Source organism: Vulpes vulpes, chromosome 3 (genome assembly GCF_048418805.1).
Source record: "Vulpes vulpes isolate BD-2025 chromosome 3, VulVul3, whole genome shotgun sequence".
Taxonomy (NCBI): Eukaryota; Metazoa; Chordata; class Mammalia; order Carnivora; family Canidae; genus Vulpes; species Vulpes vulpes.
Window position 1 is genome coordinate 132,633,190 of NC_132782.1, and position 22,519 is coordinate 132,655,708.

The window sequence follows — 22,519 nt, forward strand, 5'->3', positions numbered from 1 at the left end:
AACATTTTAGAAAAATTTTATAATTGTTTATATTCACAATAAATATCTTTGGTTTTATAAATGAAACTCCAGAATTGAACATGTAATAAGGAAAACTTGTTAAGTCAGAAAAACGTCATGGATGGTTTGTGATTTGCCATCACAAAAATACGTTCTTTTTAATTTTTTTTTAAAGACACTGGCATAGGAGAGGTTCATCTTCCTGCATATTTTGTATTAAGGAAAGCAGATTTCTTGTATTTGAATTTTTACCATCCCAAATGAAGATAATTGTAATGATTACTTCGGAATTTTTTTTTAGAAGATAATTATATTTGGGGGCTGATTTTAGAGAAAGAAAAAAGGTAAGTGGAGTAAATGGTATCACCAAGAGTTCACATTTATTTATTTATTTCGATTTTTTTTAAAGAATTCATTTATTCATGAGAGACCCACAGAGAGAGAGAGGGGGGCAGAGACACAGGCAGAGGGAGGAGCAGGCTCCATGCAGGGAGCCTGACGTGGGAGTCTGTCCCCAGTCTCCAGGATCATGCCCTGGGCTGAAGGTGGTACGAAACTGCTGAGCCACCCGGGCTGCCCAAGAGTTCACATTTAATGAAAATATTTTATTGAAAGTAAAACTTCTCCTTCTGTTTCATTTTTCTGGTTCTCAATGAGCATGTCAAACTTTCCCATCTATATATAAGCTTGAATTTACATAACAGAGTTTAAATGTACATAATACACAAAAGGCTAAGTACTCATTACAGGTTACTACAGAATTGCAAGGTTTTTTTTTTAGTCGGAGCTGCTTTGAGTAAAATTAAATTCAGTGAAATTATTCTCATTGTCAAGTTGACTTCTCAGACATGAACAATTTTGTTTTTTGTAAAATAATATGTGATTACTAAATGAATTAATGGAACTTTTATTTTAAGAGTTTAACTATAAAATCTACAAAAGTTTTTTTTAATGTACATACAGTCAAGTTTTGAATTTGAAATAACAAAATTATTAAGTATTAGAAGAAAACATTTGTTATGTTTCAGGCAGTCTTTTGAAGCCAAATTATCTCTTTAACTATTGTAAGGAATTTCTTCAAAGCCCAATTGTTTGCATTTGCAGAAATGTCACTAACTTTGATGTGCATACTCTAATGGACCTTGGTCCTGTGGAATCATATGTGGTTGGGGCAGAAGTTTCATTCGCAGCGCTTTGAACATTATTAGCTTTTAAATTCTTGAACAAATTCCTAGCTTTTCCTGAAAACCATTAGGCAAATAGACATCGGACATTGATGCTGATTTTGTGCTTAAAAACTTCCTTTGTCATATTTCCTTATTCCTTATCTCTTGCTGGTTGTCAAATGTATGGGCACAGTAATTTCTTAATGGTGAAATCTCTTTGTTCTTCACAGTTACTTCAACTCTCAAGCAGTTTATTGCATATGTGTATATAATATTTATGTTACCACTTTAGGTGTCTTATTATTTCTGTTTTTACTTCTAATATAATTATATTTGGTCTTCCTAGGACTTTTAACACTTGCACTTCTTTTGCATTTATTGGACACAATGGCTTAATGTTTATAAGATATCTCAAAACTAAGCCTAAAGAGCAAACTCATATACTGAAGAACAGTAGGAGACTCAAAATAAAATAACAATTAATGGCGGCTCATACTCTGTTGGTGAAAAGCAGAGTTGACACAGTACCTCTGGAGTGTGAAACCGACAGTTCTAGGATTCATGTTAATTATACAATTATGGTCAAAAGTTTGGTCTGTTTGAAAAATCTGTAGAGGTTATCACTCATTTGAATGTTAAAAAACAAACCCACATGAATTGTTCTTGTTGAAGTCATGTGCGTATGTGTATCATTTATCCTACCAACGCTGTGATGATCACTTACCTTTTTTTTGTTTAAGATTTTTTTTATTTATTTGAGAGAGCGAGCATGAGAATGGGGCAGGGGGTGCACAGAGGGCCAAGCAGACTCACTGCTGAGTTGGGGAGCCTGATGCATGTGGCTTGCGGGTCTCCGCACTCGTGGGTCATCTGGTCTCCCCTCCCGCCAGGCAGAGTATTCTCCAGAGTGTCTTTCTTCATTTCTGTCCAGCACAGTTATATGAGTCTCGTGTAACAGAGTTTCGGCCACTTTCCTTGAGGGAGTAATTCCACACACATACACAGTTGGTTTCACAAACTCTGCAGCATTACATGATGGATGCCGTGTGGGGCAGAGAGCATTCCCTGGTTGGGCACTTGGCTCTTCAAACAACACAGCACAAGGCTCCTTAACTCCTTTACTCTCTCTTTTAATTCCTTCCTTTCTTTTTAATAATTAAATAAATTGAATTGCCCTAAAAAAAAAATCCCAGAACCCAGAGATTGTGACCTGAGCTGAAGTCAGTTGCTTAACCGGTTGAGCCATCTAGGTGCCCCGATGATCATTTATCTTGTTCTATTTGAAAGCATAAACAACAAAACAAGCAGTTATTCCATGCTGAATGTGACTTAGCATTCTCCTTTGGTTGCAGCTATAATTTATTGCCTTGCCTCTTTCAATTACAAAGCTCTTCATTAGGAAATTATTTGATTACTGAACATCCATTTGTTTTTCTACGACTGTTGCTTCTTACTATCGCATGATTTTTGTCAGATTGCTAGCGTTAGGCTTTTGTAGCTTCCTCACCACCTTTTGTCCATGTAGTTACCTGCTTCTTGAGCTGTGTCAGATTATGTTAAGTATTTAGTATACTTGGCAGTAAGAATCACTTTGTATTATTACGTGTTTACCTTACTATTTGTAACATCTTCCTTTTAAGTAGTGAGGATGATTCATGGCATCAGGAACAAAAGTATTGGACAAGTTCAGTGTAATTTGATGGTAGGTGGTAAAATTACATAAAGATCATTAATTTGTAATGGCAGTGCTGCATGCTGCTGGCAAGAAAGCATATGTGCCCAATGTATTCTTTATTTTTCTGTTCATTATTTATCTATTTTCTACTTATTTGAACTCATTGAACTTTTTTTTTTTTTGTATTACCAATAGGAAAAAAACCTCTTTGTATGTGGTTTTCATAATGCAGATACATAGTTCTATGGCCTGAGTGTGTTAGTCATTTAGTGCCATACTTTCATTGTTCAAGAATCAGGTTATCAACATACCTAACTGAAAACTAACTGAAAGATTATTTCAAGCAATTATGAATTTAGAGAATCTTTTTAAAGTCCAATAGTGTAATTTTCACTTCTATTTTTAGTTCATTATTTCAAATAATGTTAAATGTTAATAATAGAATAACCAAACATTTAACATACATAGTAACATGTAAGAGAGGATGTTAGAAATCATCTTTCCAGTCTCCAGTGCCATATTACCTTCTGCAGTGTTCCTGACAATATTCCAACCTCCTGAGCCATTCAGTTCACTGTTGTATAAGACAATCCTTTGCAATATTCGGTGATTATTTTTTTTAATCTTGAGATGAAATCCATCTTTATGATTTAAACACATTGATCCTGTCTTTTTTTGTATGCCACGCCATCAAACATTTGAAGATTATTCATTGTATTGGCTAATTATTAGGCTAAGCATACCAAGTTTTCTCTTCATTTTATCATGTGGCATGCTGGATAGTTAACCTTATGAATTTATGTATTTTTTACTACTTCCACTTGATGACATCCAGAGTAGAATACTACCTGGATGGCATAGTTATATGCTCTTCACATGCATTACATACTAACTGAGGTTGGGGTATATATATTTGTACATTGTGTATAGTATGTATAGACTTAAATATCATAGTAATTGTAGATGTAGCATTTCAGTTAATTAAGATTTGTTTTGCAATTAGAATGACAGTTGTGAGTGTTTTTCTTTTCTTGACCCAATCTCATATATGACTAACTGAAGTTGTCATGTGTTCTGAAGGATAATTTAAATGAACATGGGGTTTGTGAAAATCTGGCAGATCTTAACTGTAACTCAGCTAGTGGGCAACTTTATAATTTATTTATAGCCATGTAATATAGCTAGTAATGAACTAATGTAGAATGAGGGCAAATTGTATTACATTTTTGTATGAAATTATACTACATGACAAAGGTTGGTATTATGTAATAAGTGCCCACAAAATATTAACCTACTTGCAATAAATACAATTAATAATGTACATAAAAGAATGAAATTAAGCTAATTTTCTATAAAAAATTATTCATGAACAGAAAGTGGACAGCATAGATTTGATGACAGGAAGGTTGTATCTAATCTGAATTACTGAGTGACCTAGGAAGCTTGCTCAGAGGGATTACAGAATAATTATGTTAATATGCAATTATCACCTCATTTCTTCTGTAGTAACCTCAAGATGTAGTGTAGTGAGGGTGTTATAGCAAGTGCTGATAGTTTGCAAAAATACTGATGTTTGAAATTTCTAAGACAATAAGTCTAGCTTGAGGCATAAAAGTGATGATCTGTCATCTTGAAGACAGATCTGACCTTTGTACTATTTTTTTTAATGCTCACAGTATATAACTACAGGCAGTTATAGCTGTAGAACTCATTATGATTTTCAAGAAACTGAAGTATGTTTTATGTAGATTTAAGGTTCCATTTGCAGCTTTTTATAAAGTGTGTGAATATTTTTAAAGAATATTTTAAAGTGCATTTAAAACAAAAATTCTGTGGTTATATGATTACATGGAGGAGGACATAGTAATAATATCTAAGCATTTTATTAAAATATCCTAATTGGTATAGCAAATTCACTGAAATTTAAGAAGTCAAAGCATATGATATAAGTTTGATTATTTTAATTTTTAATTTCCCTTTTTGAATTCCCTTAATAAATAATGTCTACCTTCAAATATATCCCCTACTTATTTAAATTGACATAAACTAGCATTGATGGCTCTGTTACATATATTTGACAACATAAAGATAGTTGGAAAAACTATTTGAAACAGTGTGAAATTAGCTAATAGGTCAAATGCTTTCTTGCCTAGATGCTACATAACCATCCATGAATGTAGGGAAATAATTCTTGATGTCAAAAATTCTAGATCCATTATTCACTGCAACAGATTTTGATGGTTCGGTGTTTGCATTATATCTTAATGCAGCAGCCATGAGTTTTGAATACTGTTAAGAAAAAATATATTTTGAACAGTTATTAGTTAAGATATACTCTGAAAATTAAACTGGAAAATTTTTTATATTGTTGCTAAAATACTAGCTTACTGAGTCATTTCTCATACCATACTTTTAAACTGATGAGGTAGATTTTTAATATTAATGTACTACTAATAAATATTCTGAAAAAGAATAATAACTTCTGTTTTTGAGTAGAGATAATCATAAATTTGGGGGGCAGGAAAGGTATATTTCATTAGGTGTGAAGGAAAACTTTATTAAAGACTTAATTTTATATTTTAACAATATTTGATCTTTTGTTTTTCCTTCTGCCAGATGTGTTTTATAGATAAGATACGTCATGTACGTATATTTTTCATATGTTTTTGAGCAGAACATTTTGGTATCTTTAGAATGTGAACTTTTGGAAGGCTCATAGAAAGCAATTCTGGTAATGAGAATGCAATCCAAGCAGACATGATATTCTCATAGTTTGTCACCCTGCTGTTCAGGGGGTACCAGTGAAGTTGCTTTAAATGGGAAGCGTCTGTTCCATCTCTGAACCTCTCACACCAGAACAGATGGGTGGAACATGGAACATAGAAGGTTTTACCTCTGAGGTGGTAACAGTGAAGCCACTCATTAACACTGAATTTACCACTTCGTTAGCAACATTGCTTCCTGTTGAGAAAAGCTAATACAGGCTTTCAAATTGAGCATATATTTGTCTGCCTCTGTGATTATAATAAGTAGGAACACGAAGTAAGTGTCTTTCAGGCTAGCTTTTTAAAAATTCTGTTGTCCATTTCAGATTTATGAGATTCTTCCTATTTGGACACTTTACTTTTTTTGTATATGAGAAATGTCAGGAATGGATAATGGTATAGCATCAAGGTTTGCTTTTCTTTTCATTGACATTTGCACATTCTTCCCTAACACATGTTTATGTGCTGCCCATTTTTAACTTCTGTGTATGTGATGTAGAGACTCCCGCTGGGTGCTGCATTAGCACCATTTTGGGGTGATATCATTGAATATGATCTTATTGGATGTCTATTTTTATTACTGTGGAGGCTTGCCAATCTCAAAACAGAATTCTGAGGCCTATGAGGGGCAGAATAATTGTTAGTATAAATAATAATGCCAAAGACAGATATTTGTAGTATATATTTATAATATTTGTTGTATTAAAGGGCACATCTTGTGGGAAGAGTAAGCTCATACATACAAGCGCTTGTTCTAAGCTGTGAAATAACAAAGTAATTAGAAACAATTCCTTTATTCTTTAACTAGAATAAAGAGCTAACTTTTATTCTTTAACTACCGTAAAATATTAGAAATAATTACCTATATTGAAAATATTTTCATTTCTAAATACCAGATTATGTTCCTGCTATCTTAAAATACTACTTGTTATACAGATTAAAAATACTATGAAATGAAGGAACAATGGAAGACTTAATTCTCTTTTTTTAAAGATTTTTTATTTATTTATTCATAGAGAAAGAGAGAGAGGGAGAGAGGCAGAGACACAGGCAGAGGGAGAAGCAGGCTCCATGCAGGGAGCCTAACGTGGGACTCGATCCCAGGTCCCCAGGATCACACCCAAGGCTGCAGGCGGCGCTAAACCACTGCTCCACTGGGGCGGCCCGGAAGACTTCATTCTTTATCAGAGAGCAAGAACCTAGTCTGTCTTGCTTACTGCTGGTATTCGTAATAATAAAGCAGTGCCTGGCACGTGGTAAGGGCTCAGTAAATATTTGGAGAATAAAAAACTGTACTTGCTACCATGTACAAAAAAGAAGAGAAATAAGGAATTTTATGCCAGCACTTTGGATAGTCTATACCTAGGGTTGCCAAATAACAGATTCTTTAAATTGTACTTGAGGGGGCAGCCCCAGTGGCCCAGCAGTTTAGTGCCGCCTTCAGCCCAGGGTGTGATCCTGGAGACCCGGGATCAAGTCCCACATTGGGCTCCCTGCATGGGGAGCCTGCTTCTCCCTCTGCCTCTCTGTCTCTCATAAATAAATAAATAAAATCATTTTTAAAAATAAAATAAATAAACTGTACTTGAGGATTATTGGATATTTTGAAGGTCTTGCTGTAATTGCTGAGTCAAAAAGTCAGAACCATGATGGAATTTACATTATTTGAATGGGGTGTCTACATTTCATAGTAAGAAAACTTTTTCCTCTTACACATTTTGCTTTGATTTTGCAGTTGTGTTTTTACTCATTTAACATGTTAGTCCTTTATTCACCAAATACTGCTGAAGCACCTATGCCAAACACTGTGCTAGGTTCTAGAGACAAGAGCTTACATTCTTCCATAGAGACTGGCAATTCAGTATAATGTGGCCATTTCTAATGTTGCTGTTCCCTAGATGATTTGTATATATGCAATATGGAGTTGTTGCCTAGCACAAAGAAGAAAATTAACCTTTGAGATACTTTTAATGTCTTTTACATTTTTTAAAGTGTTTCCTCATTCTTGGAAAATTATTAGATCTTGATATAAAGAGTCGAATCACACTAATAAAAGTGTGTACTTTGAACTCTCCATACATTCTAATAGAATTTTTTCTTTCATGCAAATCTAAATTTTTTTTCTTCCATTTTCTAGACTAAATGTGTTAAATGGGCTTGCCAACAATATGGATGATTTGAAGATAAACACCGATATTACTGGTGCTAAAGAAGAACTCCTAGATAACAACAGTTTTATCTCAGACAAAGAGAGTGGAGTTCATAAACCAAAAGATTGTCAAACATCATTTCAGAAAAATAATACTCTCACTCTGCCTGAAGAACTGTCAAAGGACAAATCTGAAAAAGCCTTAAGTGGAGGCCAGTCTACTTTATTTATACATGCTGGTGCTCCTACTGTTTCTAGTGAAAACTTTATCTTGCCTAAAGGAGCTGCTGTTAATGGACCAGTTTCACACTCCTCCTTAGCTAAGACTTCCAGTATGAATAAAGGCAGTGTTTCATTAACCACTGGACAACCTGTGGATCAGCCAACAACAGAGTCTTGTTCAGCGTTGAAGGTGGCACCTGATCTTCAACTATCTACACCACAGAAAGCAAGTCAACATCAAGTTTTATTTTTGTTATCAGATGTAGCGCATGCTAAAAATCCAACCCATTCCATTAAAAAACTACCTACCTCTGCTTCCGTTGGTTGTGACATTCAGAATTCAGTAGGGAGTAGTATAAAGTCAGATAGCACTTTAATAAATCAAGTAGAGGTGGGTGAGGATAGTGATGATTTATTGGTAAAAGATGATTGTGTTGATACATTGACAGGAATTTCCTCAGGTACAGATGAATTTAGGTCAGAAAATGATACGAACTGGGATCCCCAAAAAGAGTTCATTCAGTTTCTTATGACTAATGAAGACACAGTGGATAAAGCTCCAGTTCACTCTAAAGTAGGTCTAGAAAAAAAGAGAAAGCGAAAAATGGATGTAAGCAAGATAACTCGTTATACTGAGGATTGCTTTAGTGATTCTAATTGTATACCCAATAAGTCAAAAATGCTAGAAGTAGACTTTCTGGAGCAGAATGAAGAACTACAAGCAATAGACTCACAGAAATATGCATTATCAAAAGTGAAGCCTGAATCAACTGATGAAGACTTGGAATCTGTGGATGCTTTTCAGCATCTAATTTATAACCCAGATAAGTGTGGAGAAGACAGTTCACCCGTTCATACTAGCACTTTTCTTTCAAATACCTTAAAAAAGAAATGTGAAGAAAGTGATTCCGAGTCACCTGCTACTTTCAGCACCGAAGAGCCATCATTCTACCCCTGTACAAAGTGCAATGTGAATTTTAGGGAGAAAAAACACCTCCACAGGCATATGATGTATCATTTAGATGGGAATAGCCACTTTCGTCATCTTAATGTCCCAAGGCCATATGCTTGTAGAGAATGTGGACGGACATTTCGAGATCGTAACTCACTTCTAAAGCATATGATCATTCACCAAGAAAGAAGACAGAAGTTGATGGAGGAAATTCGTGAGTTGAAAGAACTTCAGGATGAAGGAAGAAGTGCACGATTACAGTGCCCTCAGTGTGTGTTTGGTACCAATTGCCCTAAAACATTTGTGCAACATGCTAAAACCCATGAAAAAGATAAAAGGTACTACTGCTGTGAAGAGTGTAACTTCATGGCTGTGACAGAAAATGAATTAGAATGCCATCGAGGCATTGCCCACGGAGCAGTGGTAAAATGCCCTATCGTCAATTCTGATGTAGCCCAGAGAAAAACGCAAAAAAAGACTTTCATGAAAGACTCTGTTGTAGGATCATCCAAAAAATCAGCCACCTACATATGTAAGATGTGTCCTTTTACTACTTCAGCCAGAAGTATTTTAAAAAAACACATGGAATACTTGCATTCATCATCATGTGTTGATTCATTTGGTAGTCCTCTTGGACTTGATAAACGAAAAAGTGACATTCTCGAAGAACCTATAGATATTGATGGCACTAAACCGTTAATTAAACAACAGTCAGCCACATTTCCAAAGAATTCCGCTTTAAAACAAGATGTAAAGCGAACTTTTGGATCATCCTCACAATCAAGTAATTTTTCCAAATTCCACAAGCGGCCACACAGAATACAAAAAGCTCGGAAAAGCATTGCCCAGTCAGGTGTAAATGTGTGCAATCAAAACAATTCTCACAAGACTGTTATGATTAAAAGCAGCACTGACCAAAAACCTAAGTATTTCCATCAAGCAACAAAAGAAAAATCTAATGCCAAGGCAAATAGCAACTATTTATATAGACACAAATATGAAAACTATAGGATGATCAAAAAATCAGGTGAATCGTATCCTCTACATTTCAAAAAAGAAGAAGCCAGCTCATTGAATTCTTTACATTTGTTCTCGTCATCAAGTAATTCTCACAACAATAGTTTCATTTCAGACTCTCAAAACTCTGACACCAAAAGGCCAGAAAGCTTCAAAGAACATAGGCGTGTAGCTGTAAAGAGAGTAGTTAAGGAATCTAAGAAGGAAAGCTCTGTTGGAGGAGAAGACTTGGATAGCTATCCAGATTTCCTGCATAAAATGACAGTTGTTGTTTTGCAAAAACTTAATTCTGCTGAAAAGAAAGACAGCTATGAAACAGAAGATGAAAGTTCTTGGGATAATGTTGAGCTAAGTGACTACACTACACAGGCTATGGAAGATGAAACCTATAATGATATTAATCAAGAACATGTAAACTTATTCCCACTGTTTAAAAGCAAGGTGGAAAGTCAAGAGCCTGGAGAAAATGCTACTCTTAGTTATGATCAAAACGATGGCTTTTATTTTGAATATTATGAAGATGCTGGAACTAATAACTTTTTGCATGACATACATGATTCTCAGCATTTAGAAAATGCAGAAACTTCATTGTCAAAGCATAGTTCTGTTTTTCACTGGACTGATTTGTCTCTTGAGAAGAAATCATGTCCTTACTGCCCAGCAACATTTGAAACAGGTGTTGGGTTGTCAAATCATGTCCGAGGACATCTTCACAGAGCTGGATTAAGCTATGAAGCCCGCCATGTTGTATCACCAGAACAAATAGCCACAAGTGACAAAATGCAACATTTCAAAAGAACTGGTACAGGGACACCTGTTAAGCGAGTTAGAAAAGGTAAGTTTTCATGTAGATAATTTGGGTTAATATGTCTGTATTCAAATTCAAAGGATTTGAAGGTTTTGCTCAGATTTGGTCTTTATTAGAATCACATAACTTTATATTTCAGAGTTATTGGCTTTAAGATGATCACTTTATGAAAAATTCTGATGTTACTCTTAAAAAATTTTTTTTAGCTATAGAGAAGTCTGAAACCACTTCTGAACACACTTGTCAGCTCTGTGGTGGTTGGTTTGATACTAAAATTGGATTATCGAATCATGTTAGAGGCCATCTGAAAAGACTTGGAAAGACCAAATGGGATGCTCACAAATCTCCAATCTGTGTTTTGAATGAGATGATGCAAAATGAAGAAAAATATGAAAAAATCTTGAAAGCATTGAACAGTCGTCGTATTATTCCCAGACCATTTGTAGCTCAAAAACTTGCATCAAGTGATGACTTTCTATCTCAAAATGTTATACCTCTTGAAGCATACCGTAATGGCCTAAAGACTGAAGCTTTATCAGTGTCTGCATCAGAAGAAGAAGGGCTGAGTTTCTTAAATGAATATGATGAAACAAAACCAGAACTACCCAGTGGAAAAAAGAATCAGTCTCTTACACTGATAGAACTACTTAAAAATAAAAGGATGGGAGAAGAAAGGAATTCTACTATTTCTCCTCAAAAAATTCATAATCAAACTGCAAGGAAGAGATTTGTTCAGAAGTGTGTTCTTCCATTAAGTGAAGACAGTCCCTTGATGTATCAACCACAAAGAATGGATTTGACTATGCACTCAGGTAAGAGGATGTCTATGACTGTCATCTAGAATTTAAATACAGTTTTGCTTGTTGTTACAGAATATTTGTAGAAAATACTTTCTTAGAATCTTTTTACTTAAGCTGCTTTTTTTGCAGAGCAGAGATTGGTTATACTGTCATTTCTATATAAATCATCAGTTGATGCTCATCACTGAATTCTCTGTGCCTCATTTCTTGGTCAGAATGTAAGGTGAGAACAAAAAAAGTGGATCTGTAAAATAAAATTTGCTATGGCTGGGGGATGGTCCTATGGATGGGAGGTTGACGTTGTTCAAAAGCATAGCATTACTGAAATGGCAAACCTGTCCTATATTTGCCAGTGCTCCAAGGTGATAATGTTTTCAAGATATAGCTGTTGGTTTTCCTTCTGCTTAAGTCAAATGAATAAACAAATAGACTCTTTAAACTGAATGGATTGGTGTCTGTTGTGTGTTGTGATTAACCCAAAGAAACTTCTCCTTCTCCAATTCGTCACTGTATTGTGGGATAGTTTGGTTTTGGAGAACTGTTGTGAGTGTAAAACATTTGTTTGGGGTTTTATATTTTACAGTGGTGGTCTAAAGGAACAGAACGGATGGTTTAGGTTAGTGCTTGTGCACCAATAGTTTTTCGTTTTCAAAAGAATTGTTTGTGTATGTTGGCAAATGAGGTAGCAAATAAAATAGCCAAACTGTATTTGTTATTGCTAAGTCTGATTTATACTTTTAGACTCGAAGAATTTTAAGTGGCTTTGTAGGTTCCTTTTGGAGGTTAAGAATGTTGAGGATGAACTTAGATGGTCTCATAATTTTAGCCCCAAGTCAAATGTGTCTAAGGTAAAACTAACTGGTCAGGGAATTCATAATGAATAAAATTACTGCAGTGTTGACTTGTTTATTTTGGCAGACATTGGGATAGCCCAGATATTTATATGCAGTTTTGATTTAAGGAAGGATTACATTGTGTTGTGAGTGATCTGAAAAGCTTTCTTGTATGGGTTTCTGGTAAATAGGTTCTTTTGTATGAAAAGAGTCTTTGAAAGTCAAATCTTCAACATTTTTTCAAAAGGATAAAATGTAAGAAAGGTGTGTTAGCTATGTTGACTAAAGTTTAGTACACTTGAGAGATGGAAAGTGTGTTTGTGGCTGATTGTCATTGTTGGAGAAACCAACTGAAAGGAGTTTGAGGAGTGAAGATTGTCTTAGAAGTTTCAACATGTTTTCTTTCCTGTGATGACTAAGATGTTAGCTTGTTGATCATTTATTTAGCACAAAGATTTTAGCAAAAAACTTCAAATCATTAACTTTCATTATTGATTGCGCATTCAGAGTAATGAACATAAAATGCCCTGAATAAAATGTTGTGTCTAACAGCTGCTCAATGGTGTGTTTTACCACCTTTTCTCCCAGCCTTCATCAGAAAACCTAATTTAGTATTGAGCCTTTTACGGTTTTGTGGGTAAAACACTTTAATTACCACTTTGTCAACTAGACTTTTTAATTCTTTTTATTGGTAATGTTGTAAGCTTTGAAACTTCTCAACTGAACTGTGCTCTTCATATCACAGGATTGTGTTTTAGGTTTAGGAAATGATCTGCGTAACACAGAAATCTGCAAGAAAGTGATAATAGGTGTTAAATCCAGAGGAGCTCAGAGGTTCAAGGCACTCCTCTTCCACATTTCCAAAGAGCATGGGTTGGCTCTAAATACTAACAGCAAACTAATATTAGTTAACTTAATTCCCCCTCATTTTAAGTTAAGCTAATTCAATGAACGTTTTTTTTTTTTTTTTAAACCATCTTTATTGTGGTACTTTTCTTCACGCTTTTAGCTAAGAAAATTTCACTTTTTGAAGTGAGAACTGGATTATAGTTTTCTTTTGAATGATAGGTATGCCTGTGAAGCTTAGAACATGTGTGCATTGCAATACGACGTTTACAAGTGCTGTTAGCCTGTCCAACCACTTACGCGCTTATGCACGAAAGAAGAGTGCTGGACTTTTGACTGGTACAGGTATGTTTGAACAGATAACACAGCAAGTCTGCTTGATACAGTACACTTTTTTTCTCACCAGACTGGTGCTATTGCAGATGATATTTATAGCTTCCTTTGGTAAGCACAGTTGAGTCTGAATATACATTAAATTTCAGCAACTTGTAAACTGTTAGATACAATTTTAAGCAAGTTATTCTTTTTCATTTGGCTCTTACTGACTTGATTTGGGAAAAAAAAAAGCCAATAGAGGTGTAGAACTTTTGAATCTACATAATTCCCATTGATTTTTAAATTATACTATTTTTGATTTTTAAATTTATTTTTGTTAGTAGATTCCAGTAAGGCACCTCTCTTTGGTTAAAAAAAAAAAAAAAAAAAAGATTGTAGTTCTAGCTTGAGGAAATGCTTTATTAGGAAAGGAAATTATTGTGAAATTTCAAATATGTAGCTTGATTAGAAAACTAAGCAAAACTAAGGAATTTTCATTGGTTTGTAGATCAAATCTTTAAAGGGATAAGCCTTAATAATGGCCCATGTTGATAACTGAATAAATTTTTCTTTTAATGCTCCTAAACTATGTTTAGGATTAATAAATATAGCCAAGCACATAAATGTTAGCATGCACATTTCTGTGTTATTTTTGGTTGGTTAGCCCAACCTTGCAGATACCTCTTCATATTGCTAGCCTGCGAAAAATTTTATTAGTTTACTCACATGTAATACTGCTCCTTACCCTACAAATGCCTTGCTCTTTTCATTTGTAGCCTTTCAAGCTGCCCTGCTTTAGCAAATCCCATTTCTCTCACATCTTGAAATATACTCTTTTCTAAATATATCTACATAAATTCTTTTGCCTAAAATTCTCCTTCCAGTCTTTTTATTTCCCTTACTCTTTTAGATCACTGTCTTCTGCTTTCTTCTGGTTGCTGTTTTCCCAACTTTTTTGTTCTTCCTCATGTCTTCCTATGGCTTACATCCAATATGTTCTTGCTACCAAAGAAATACTTGTATTCATACTAATGTCTTTCTTTCTTCTGCTTCTTTGCTTTATCCTTTGACTTGGTATACAAATGACCAGGGATGACTGTTGACTATATTAAAGGGAGAAAAATAGAGCAGGTTTTATTTTACTGAATTAGTAACCTCTTACCTGTGGGGTTTTAGTTTTTATGATATTACTCCTACCTACATCAGACTTGGAAAGTGATTGCAGACATTAGAAGCAGGGAGGCACCAAGAAGAAAAAACTATAGGAACAGAAATTTATCATTGTTATCATAATCACTAACTTATATTGAATAATGACTATGTGTCAAGCACTGTGCTGTGCAATTTGCATGCATAACATCTAACCTTCACAACCACCGAATGAGTTGTAGGTATAATAATTCTTTCAATTTTACAGGACACTGGGGCCTAGAGAATTTAAGCAAGTTACCCAAATTTATGTAGTTATTAAAGTTGAGAAATCACTATTTTATGCTAGATATTTGTAATCACTATTGTCTGCCACGTACAGAAAAAAACAGTTGGAAATCCTAAAATGAAGTTAAGTTTAAGGTGGGGAGCATTCTGGTAAAGACTGAATAAATAAATATTGAGTCTTACAAAGAACAGGGACCCAAGAAGCAGACCTGGATTAGATTTTGGAGGATTTTAAAAAAATATTTCAATCTGACAATTCAGACAAATAATTACAAATACTCAAAAAGGCACATCTCCCAGTACAGATTTTGTAGGCCATTAAAAAATGATTTTACTTTATCTGAAAATCTTTCAAAATGTAGGATTAATTATAAATAACTGATTGTAACCCTCCACTGACCAAGGGTGCATCCTAATGAACACTTTATTATCTTAAAATTTTCACCGTTAAGGAGAAAAAGTAATACAGGATCAGTGGGGATACATTTCTTTGGGCATCAAGAATAAAAGCGGCTATTACTTTTTAAATACCTTAAATACCAACCAAAATGCCAGAAGTGTTAGAAAACATAAAGTGTGTGTTTGGCAAAGAGAAGGGAAATGAAAAGCTGAAGAAAGTCTAGGATGGTATTTTCCACAGCCCATACCCACTTTTTTTTCCCCTATACCCACTTTTAAGAAAAATTGAAAACTCATGTACCTTTTCTTAGAAATTCTGAAACTTTTTCCCTGATTTTTGAAAGCTTCTTGACCAGTAGAGCTACATGGAAGATGTCTTTGGTGCTTACTTATGCTAACTAAGAAGTTTTTAAAATCAGATTTATTAATATTTTTTGTTTTCCAAATGGAACATTCTATATTATCTTTATAAGCTCCACATGCCTATTTTCTTCCCCCATTTGAGTTTCAGTGGTGTAAGTCAATGGTCCCAACCTATAGTTTCTGGAAGGGGATTCATCAGTTCATATGAATAACAAGCATTATATTTCAAGAATATGTAGATGTTGTTTTGATAAAAAAATAATAGAAAAAATCCTTTTTAAAAAACTTTACCTTAATCCAAATAGATCACAAAACTGGAACAATGTAAAGGGAAAGTAGGTAGGACTAAAGCCTTCGTAAGAATGTCTGATACCTGTTTCCTAATTCAGGTAGTCTTCATTCATGTAGATTTTATTTATTTTGAAGAAAAAGCTTAGATATACCTAGAGTAAATGCTAAACGTGGGCTTGGTTACCTGTGATAGAATAAACCCCCATGCCTTTTTAGAAGTTACTAGTTCCTGGCCTGTTTTGTGAGAACTAGCAGTCTTCTGAGGGAGAGAAATATTCTAGCTGCCCTGAATCAACCAAAAAGGATGCTCCTCTGCCTCCACAAATAGCTATTTACTGGTGACTCATATAATTCTAATGTGATAGTTCTCAATCTTTTTTGGGTCATTGACCCAGGTGCCTCCCAAAATATTTTTACATGCAAATACATGTGGGAGAAGGCTTCATTTCATTCCAGAACAAAGCAGGATTATTGTTATTCTACACTAATAGACGCACCACCATCATAATTAATAAATAGCTTCCAATGAGAAAAAGAGAAGTTAAAAATTGTTACTAGAGTCTTTCAGTCAATACCGCCAATGCAATATCTACATTCTTTTTTTTAGTAAAGTCAGTGTTTTATTTTTTTACCATCCACTTTTAAATGGAATAGTAGATTGTGTGTTACTTTTAATAGGGTCCTTTGCCTGTTTTCAGCTTTAATGATATAATTGGCCAGAGAGGCTTGCAACAACAAGTGCTAATGAATGTGTAACACAGTGCCAGGTGCTGAGTGGGTATATAAGCCACCAGGAAAGTAATTCTTATATTGTGGAAAGTGCTATAGGAACACTTTTCTCCTGTGGTGGAAAGAAAAAAATAGTATTGTGAAAGCTTCTCAAGATGCATTAAATTATCTGTCTTTTCATGAGTGTCTCTGCAGTGTCTTTTAAAACATTATTATAATATTGCATTTTGAGGAAATTGCCTGCTTTTATAGCGATTCATTCAACTTGAAAGAGTACAAACAAAATATTTTTATCTTCTTATTGTGATTAAAGGAGTTAACTAGCATCTAGTTAAAGCAAATACCTGGATAATTACTCTAGACTAGGCTATATGGAGGATACATGAAAAGTATGAAACATTTCTCTGTCATCAAAGAACTTGGGAAAGCATTTTTGGCAACACATACAAAACTGTCCAAATTAGAGAACTATGCAAGATAGTACACAAGTAAATGGAAGTAATGCATAAGTGCTGTAGGAGATAAAGGTATTTATTTTAGTCTAGGCCTTTTGAGGGGAGCTGGGAAATAAGTTGTGTTCTTTTTTCCTGCTGCTCTTACAGCTTGTCTCATTATTAAATAGAGCCTCAAAAAGAATGAAAAAGGAAAAGTAAGAGTAGTTCATGCTCCTGTGTTTCTTGTCATTATGTTTAAAATGAGAAAGAAAAAACTGGTAGTCAAAATTTTCATTCATTAAACAAAATTTTTAGTTATTATATCCATATACCAGGACAGTGCTAACTAGCTGAGGCTGTAAAGAGCCTGCACATCAGCTGCACACACACATTCACGATCTTGTGGGATGAGTACAAGTGTACCACTATGGAAAACTTCATAAGGTTCCAGCTAGACCCTGAACTTGCAGAATGAGTAGTTTTAGGAAGAAGAGACAATGTAGAACATTCTAGGCAGAAAGAAGGACATAGTTTAGGCACAAAGGGATGAAACTTCTAGTTCAAGAGGTACTGGGAGATTGAATGGCAGGTCTTTGGGAAAATAGTAATGCCAGAAAGGTGGGGTTGATGCTTTGAATGCTTGCAAAACAATTTAGGAAATCATTGAAGAAATTTTTTTAGAAAAGGGAATAATGTGGCCAAACCTGTATTTTAAAAAGATGGGCTTACCCATCTTTTTATTTTCAAATAAAATGAAAGATGGGTTTCTGTGCTTTTTTTTGCCATTACTTATCTCTGTAGTACTATTCTTCATTAAAAGTATATATCTGTATATATTCATCTGCACAGATGTATCATTATTCTGCATTAGCACAGCAATAAATTGTTCAAGCTGAATAAATTTTCCAGGTAATTGAAGACTAGTGTCACACGTGATTTTATCCTAACCATTTTGATAGTAATGTTTCTAAGATATTGTTCTAATTTCTACCTTGTGAAACTACACTGGATATAATTTAATCATTTGATAAGTAAGAGTCACCCTTATGGATACTAAGTGTTTTATTATGCCAGCAAAAATGGACTATTTGCCATAATACTAAAAATTGATTGGCTGATTTATTCACTAATTCAACCAGCAATTTTTTTCAGCTCCTGCTTTGGTTTATGCATTGTGCTAAATACTGCAGAGATAAATTGGACCTTACGGTAGAAGTACATAATACATAACTGTAATACAAGACAAATTGTTAAGTGCTGTTGGAGAGGTACACCTCTCATGAAATTCTGTGAAAGTCTGGAGGAGGGGGAATGTACTTGCAGCTGGACCAGGACCCAGCAAGGCTTTTAGAAGTAATATTTGATTTGGACCCTGAGAATAGCTAATTAAAATGGAAATAGGAATCAGGGATAGGAAGAAGCATACCTATAAGAAGGAGCAACTTGGGACAGTGGGCAGTTTATAAAAACATGAGTTAAGTAGGAGATGGAGGAGTAGAGAGGATATGGAATGCTAATGTGTGGTGATGGGATTAACTTTGTAGTGAGGAACAAGTGAAGATTTTCTTTTAAAGAATTTGAGAAAAGTTAAAGAATTTACTGTAGAGGTGGAGAAATTGTAGGTAAGGTCATTTTAGGAGTCCTGAACCAGGGCAATGACAATGTGAATGTAAAGAAAAGGTAATAAGTGTACAGATAATACTATGGGAGTAAAATAAGCAGAATTTGGCAGATTAAAGGTAGAAGAGTAAGAGGACAGAGACAGAGATAGCTCAGGTTTTAAATCTTGTTATTAGGAGGATGGTTGTACAGTCAGTATAGTTTATGAATCTGCTACCATGGTGTTTCCTAAGAAAACGGTAGGGCTTTATTACTTACAGCAGCACATCATCATCTAGCTATTCACTGTAGCAAAGCAAAAAACCACACTTATTCAATCAGTAAGTCTGTATTTAGAAGAATGGAACCCTGAAGAGTTTTGTACCATTGTAGCACAAAATATTTATATTTTATGATGCCTGCTTTTGATGTCACTAGTTTTAAAATTTAGGAATTCTATTTGGTTGGTAATCTTTTCTGATCAACCACCTGTTTTTCATAAAAATCTTAACTAGTCCCCTACCATTGCTGTTGGTTCTGTTACTAATTGTCTGAGTTTTTCTTTTTATATCTTTTTTTTTTTTTTAACAATTGAATTAACCCAGATATTTATATGCTTGGAGTTTCTAACATGTCTAATATCTTTATATCCTTTGTTCTGATGTTTTCTTTTTGCTCTGGTTCCTATTCTAACATGAATTTTTTAATGCTATTTATGATCTGGATTAAGATATAGTTAGGCCTTACAGTAACAAGGCATGTTCTGGCTGGGGCTAACTTGTAGGTAATCTGCACTAAATGACTTTATGGAAATAATAAAACAATACACAGACTTTGTTTTTTGGAAGTTAGGGCGAGAGGATTGGCTTTTGGAGACTGCTGGTTCCTCATGTATGTAAGAAGTAGAAAAATAGTAGTCACTGTTTTTTGTTGTGTCTGGAATTTGAGGAATAAGGTTAATTTTTGCTGTGCAGCGGTTAGAACATATTTAATTGTGGCCTTAGCTGGAAGTTAGTTCAAAGCAGAAGATGCCTGTCAGTGCCATGTTTGATTATAGTTTGGATTTTGGCTGGAATGTGTAAACACTTCAAAATTATAAAAAACCAAATCAGATTTATTGGGATTTGTGCATTTGTGACCTTTAGGTGTACCGTTACAATTCTTGTGCGCCCTATGTAAGTTGAACATGACTATATTAAAGGTAATTTAATGACAATATTAAAGTAAGGTGGTTTCCTTACCTAATTTTATAATCAGAAACATTTATTTAATTACTCCTACTAAATATGAAATGGTATTTTGGAAATATTGAGACTTTTAGGTGTCAGGGAGTGTGATTATATGCAAGTAATTCTAAACAAAAGTGATTCATAGCAGATTAGTTACGTATTTTAATGTTTATTACAATTTTAGATGTGTATTAGTTTTGGAAAAGTGATATTGGTAAGTGCATATTTTGCTTTAGTAAAACAGCATGCAAGTTCAACCCACCTTAAGGAGAAATTTTAAGTATTTTTTCTTAACCTGTTACCACAGAGAAATAATATATTTGCTATCCTTATTAACTCTTAACTGACCAGTCAACAACTTGTAGCCAGGGTATTGTTAGCTTTTGACAAGCTGGAAAAACTAATCTGCCTCCAATTTTTTGGTTGATAAAAATCTTTGATAAAGTGTCATAGTTATGTTTAACTTCTCCTTTGACACCTTAGTGGAATATTACTCAGAATATTCTTTTACTGATATCCCCTCTACTTTAAAATAGCAGAGACTTAGACTTCTACAAATTGAATATACCTTTTTTCCTCCTAGGTAGAACTAAGTTTAAATAAAGTTCATTTGCTTGAACTCAATTCTCTGTACAAAGGATAGAAGGCTCTTCCTACCCTTAATATAACCCTTTATTTGTAGGACAGACTCAAGCTACCTGTCTCTTCTAGACTAATACTTTAAGCAATAAGCCTCATACTTACTGCAAAGGAAATCTGCTTTTCAAATATTTTGCATTCCATCCTCCTCTAGGTAAAATGTTAAATCATACAGGATCTAATTAACTTTGCCACGATTGTTCTGTGATTCTGGGTTAGTTATTACTTTTAGTCATTGAGAATGGAAACTAAAAATTGATGAAAGTACCTTAGGCTACTGAAAAAATATCCAATTTTGGAGTGAAAATATCAAGAGAAAATAATGGTGAAAGTATACTTCTGAGGTTGCTAATTGTATATCTATCTGCTTAATTCTGTTTGGAAGGGGAACATTGCTTTTCATGACAATAAACCACTTAAACTGCTTTATGTAGATCTTTGGAATAATGACTGGTTTAATTATGGCACTATACCTACAAACAAAAAAATTGGTATTGGGAGTAGGAAAGTCCTTTCCATTTTAATGGGCTATGGAAAGTGGGCTTTAACAATTTTTCTCTTAATAGCTTTTTTTTTTTTTTTTATGAGCCAGGAGATTAAGAGGCCAAGCGAGGCCTGCCTTTCTCATTTAGAGTGGTAGGTACTCAGGAAACCAGAACCAGCTACATAATTTGCAGGATCCAGTGCAAAATGAAGATGTAACACCTTGTGTTAAAAAACTATTAAGAATTTCAAGACTGTGTACAATAACAGTGTTTAACCAAGTATGGGATTCTATGTAATTGCACAAGTCATATACCTATGAAGTCTGTCTTGTAGGCACTTTATGCAAAGAGAAGAGTGTACTCTGAAGAAATAAGAATTTGGCTTCCTCTATCCCCCATCCCTATTTTATACAAGGTAACATGTTTCTCCTCCCTTTCTTCCCCCCCAAAAAAGCCATGTTCCTTTTTTAGTTGGGGTAAGGGAAAGAAAATGGTCTTTGCACAGTCTTTTATATGCTTGGAACTTACAAACTTTGAAGGATTAATGACAGCAAGTAGAATTGAGTTTATGATCTCATATTTGTGTACCCCTTGGGACATATGCATTCTTCTCCAACCTCTCCGCTGTCACTACTTAACCTCCACCACCAGTGTGTTAATGGTGGTGTAATGATGAACTTGCCTGTTTCCATCTTTTTTATCCCTACTGTCTTCTAAATGAGTTAATAGCTGCTGTTGCCGCCTACCCATCTTACACAGGCCAACTAGATGGAGAAGAAATTTTCTTCCCTTCTAGTAGAGCTATACCATACCTCTTATCTTGAATGTGTATAACCTGGCCATTAAGTTTCACTTTACTCCAGAGATGCCAAAAGCCAGTTAGGAACAAAACAGATGAGATGGGACTTTGAGTTAAATGGGTAGGGGAGGATGATGGCACATAAAAATATTTTGGAGGTGAATGTTAATTAGTTATGTGCTTCTTTACCACAGTGAAGGTTCATATGTTTCTAAGAAATAAATACTCATTTTTGGAGATCATTTGTGTAGTGTAGCAAATGAAATTCATTGAAACAGTTGTATGTAATGGGCAGAAAGGTGGAAAGGGCATAAGGACTTACTTAATAATGTTGGAGCCCAAAGTAAATTCTTTTTCTTCTAGGTGTAAAACTAAATAATGCTCAGAAGAAAACAAACTCGAATTTGTATCTCTTATGTTTCTTATTGATTTGCTTTTTCACTGATCTGGTTTAGCGCTTTAGACACATTTGTTGTTGTTGTTGTCTTCGTCGTTGTCACTGTTGTTTGTATTTTGTAGCATAGCAGTATGGTGTTCTTTTCAAGGGTTCATAAGTCTACTGTATTT

General features: G+C 34.5%; 1 protein-coding gene across 19 annotated transcripts in view; it reads left to right on the forward strand.

Annotated features, from left to right (window-relative positions):
- ZNF644 (zinc finger protein 644) overlaps positions 1 to 22,519 on the forward strand; it is a 105,656-nt gene that overhangs the window by 76,976 nt on the left and 6,161 nt on the right. For 8 of the 19 annotated variants that reach the window (XM_072754644.1, XM_025996479.2, XM_025996482.2 and 5 more), the window contains 3 exons: positions 7,744 to 10,781; positions 10,961 to 11,566; positions 13,456 to 13,578. The exons of 4 other annotated variants lie outside the window; for them this stretch is intronic. In XM_072754644.1, coding sequence (XP_072610745.1) covers positions 7,775 to 10,781; positions 10,961 to 11,566; positions 13,456 to 13,578 — 3,736 coding nt within the window. In that variant the 5' untranslated portion in view covers positions 7,744 to 7,774. The remainder of the gene's footprint in view (positions 1 to 7,743; positions 10,782 to 10,960; positions 11,567 to 13,455; positions 13,579 to 22,519) is intronic. 7 more of the 19 variants (XM_072754645.1, XM_072754650.1, XM_025996483.2 and 4 more) reach the window with 1 other exon arrangement.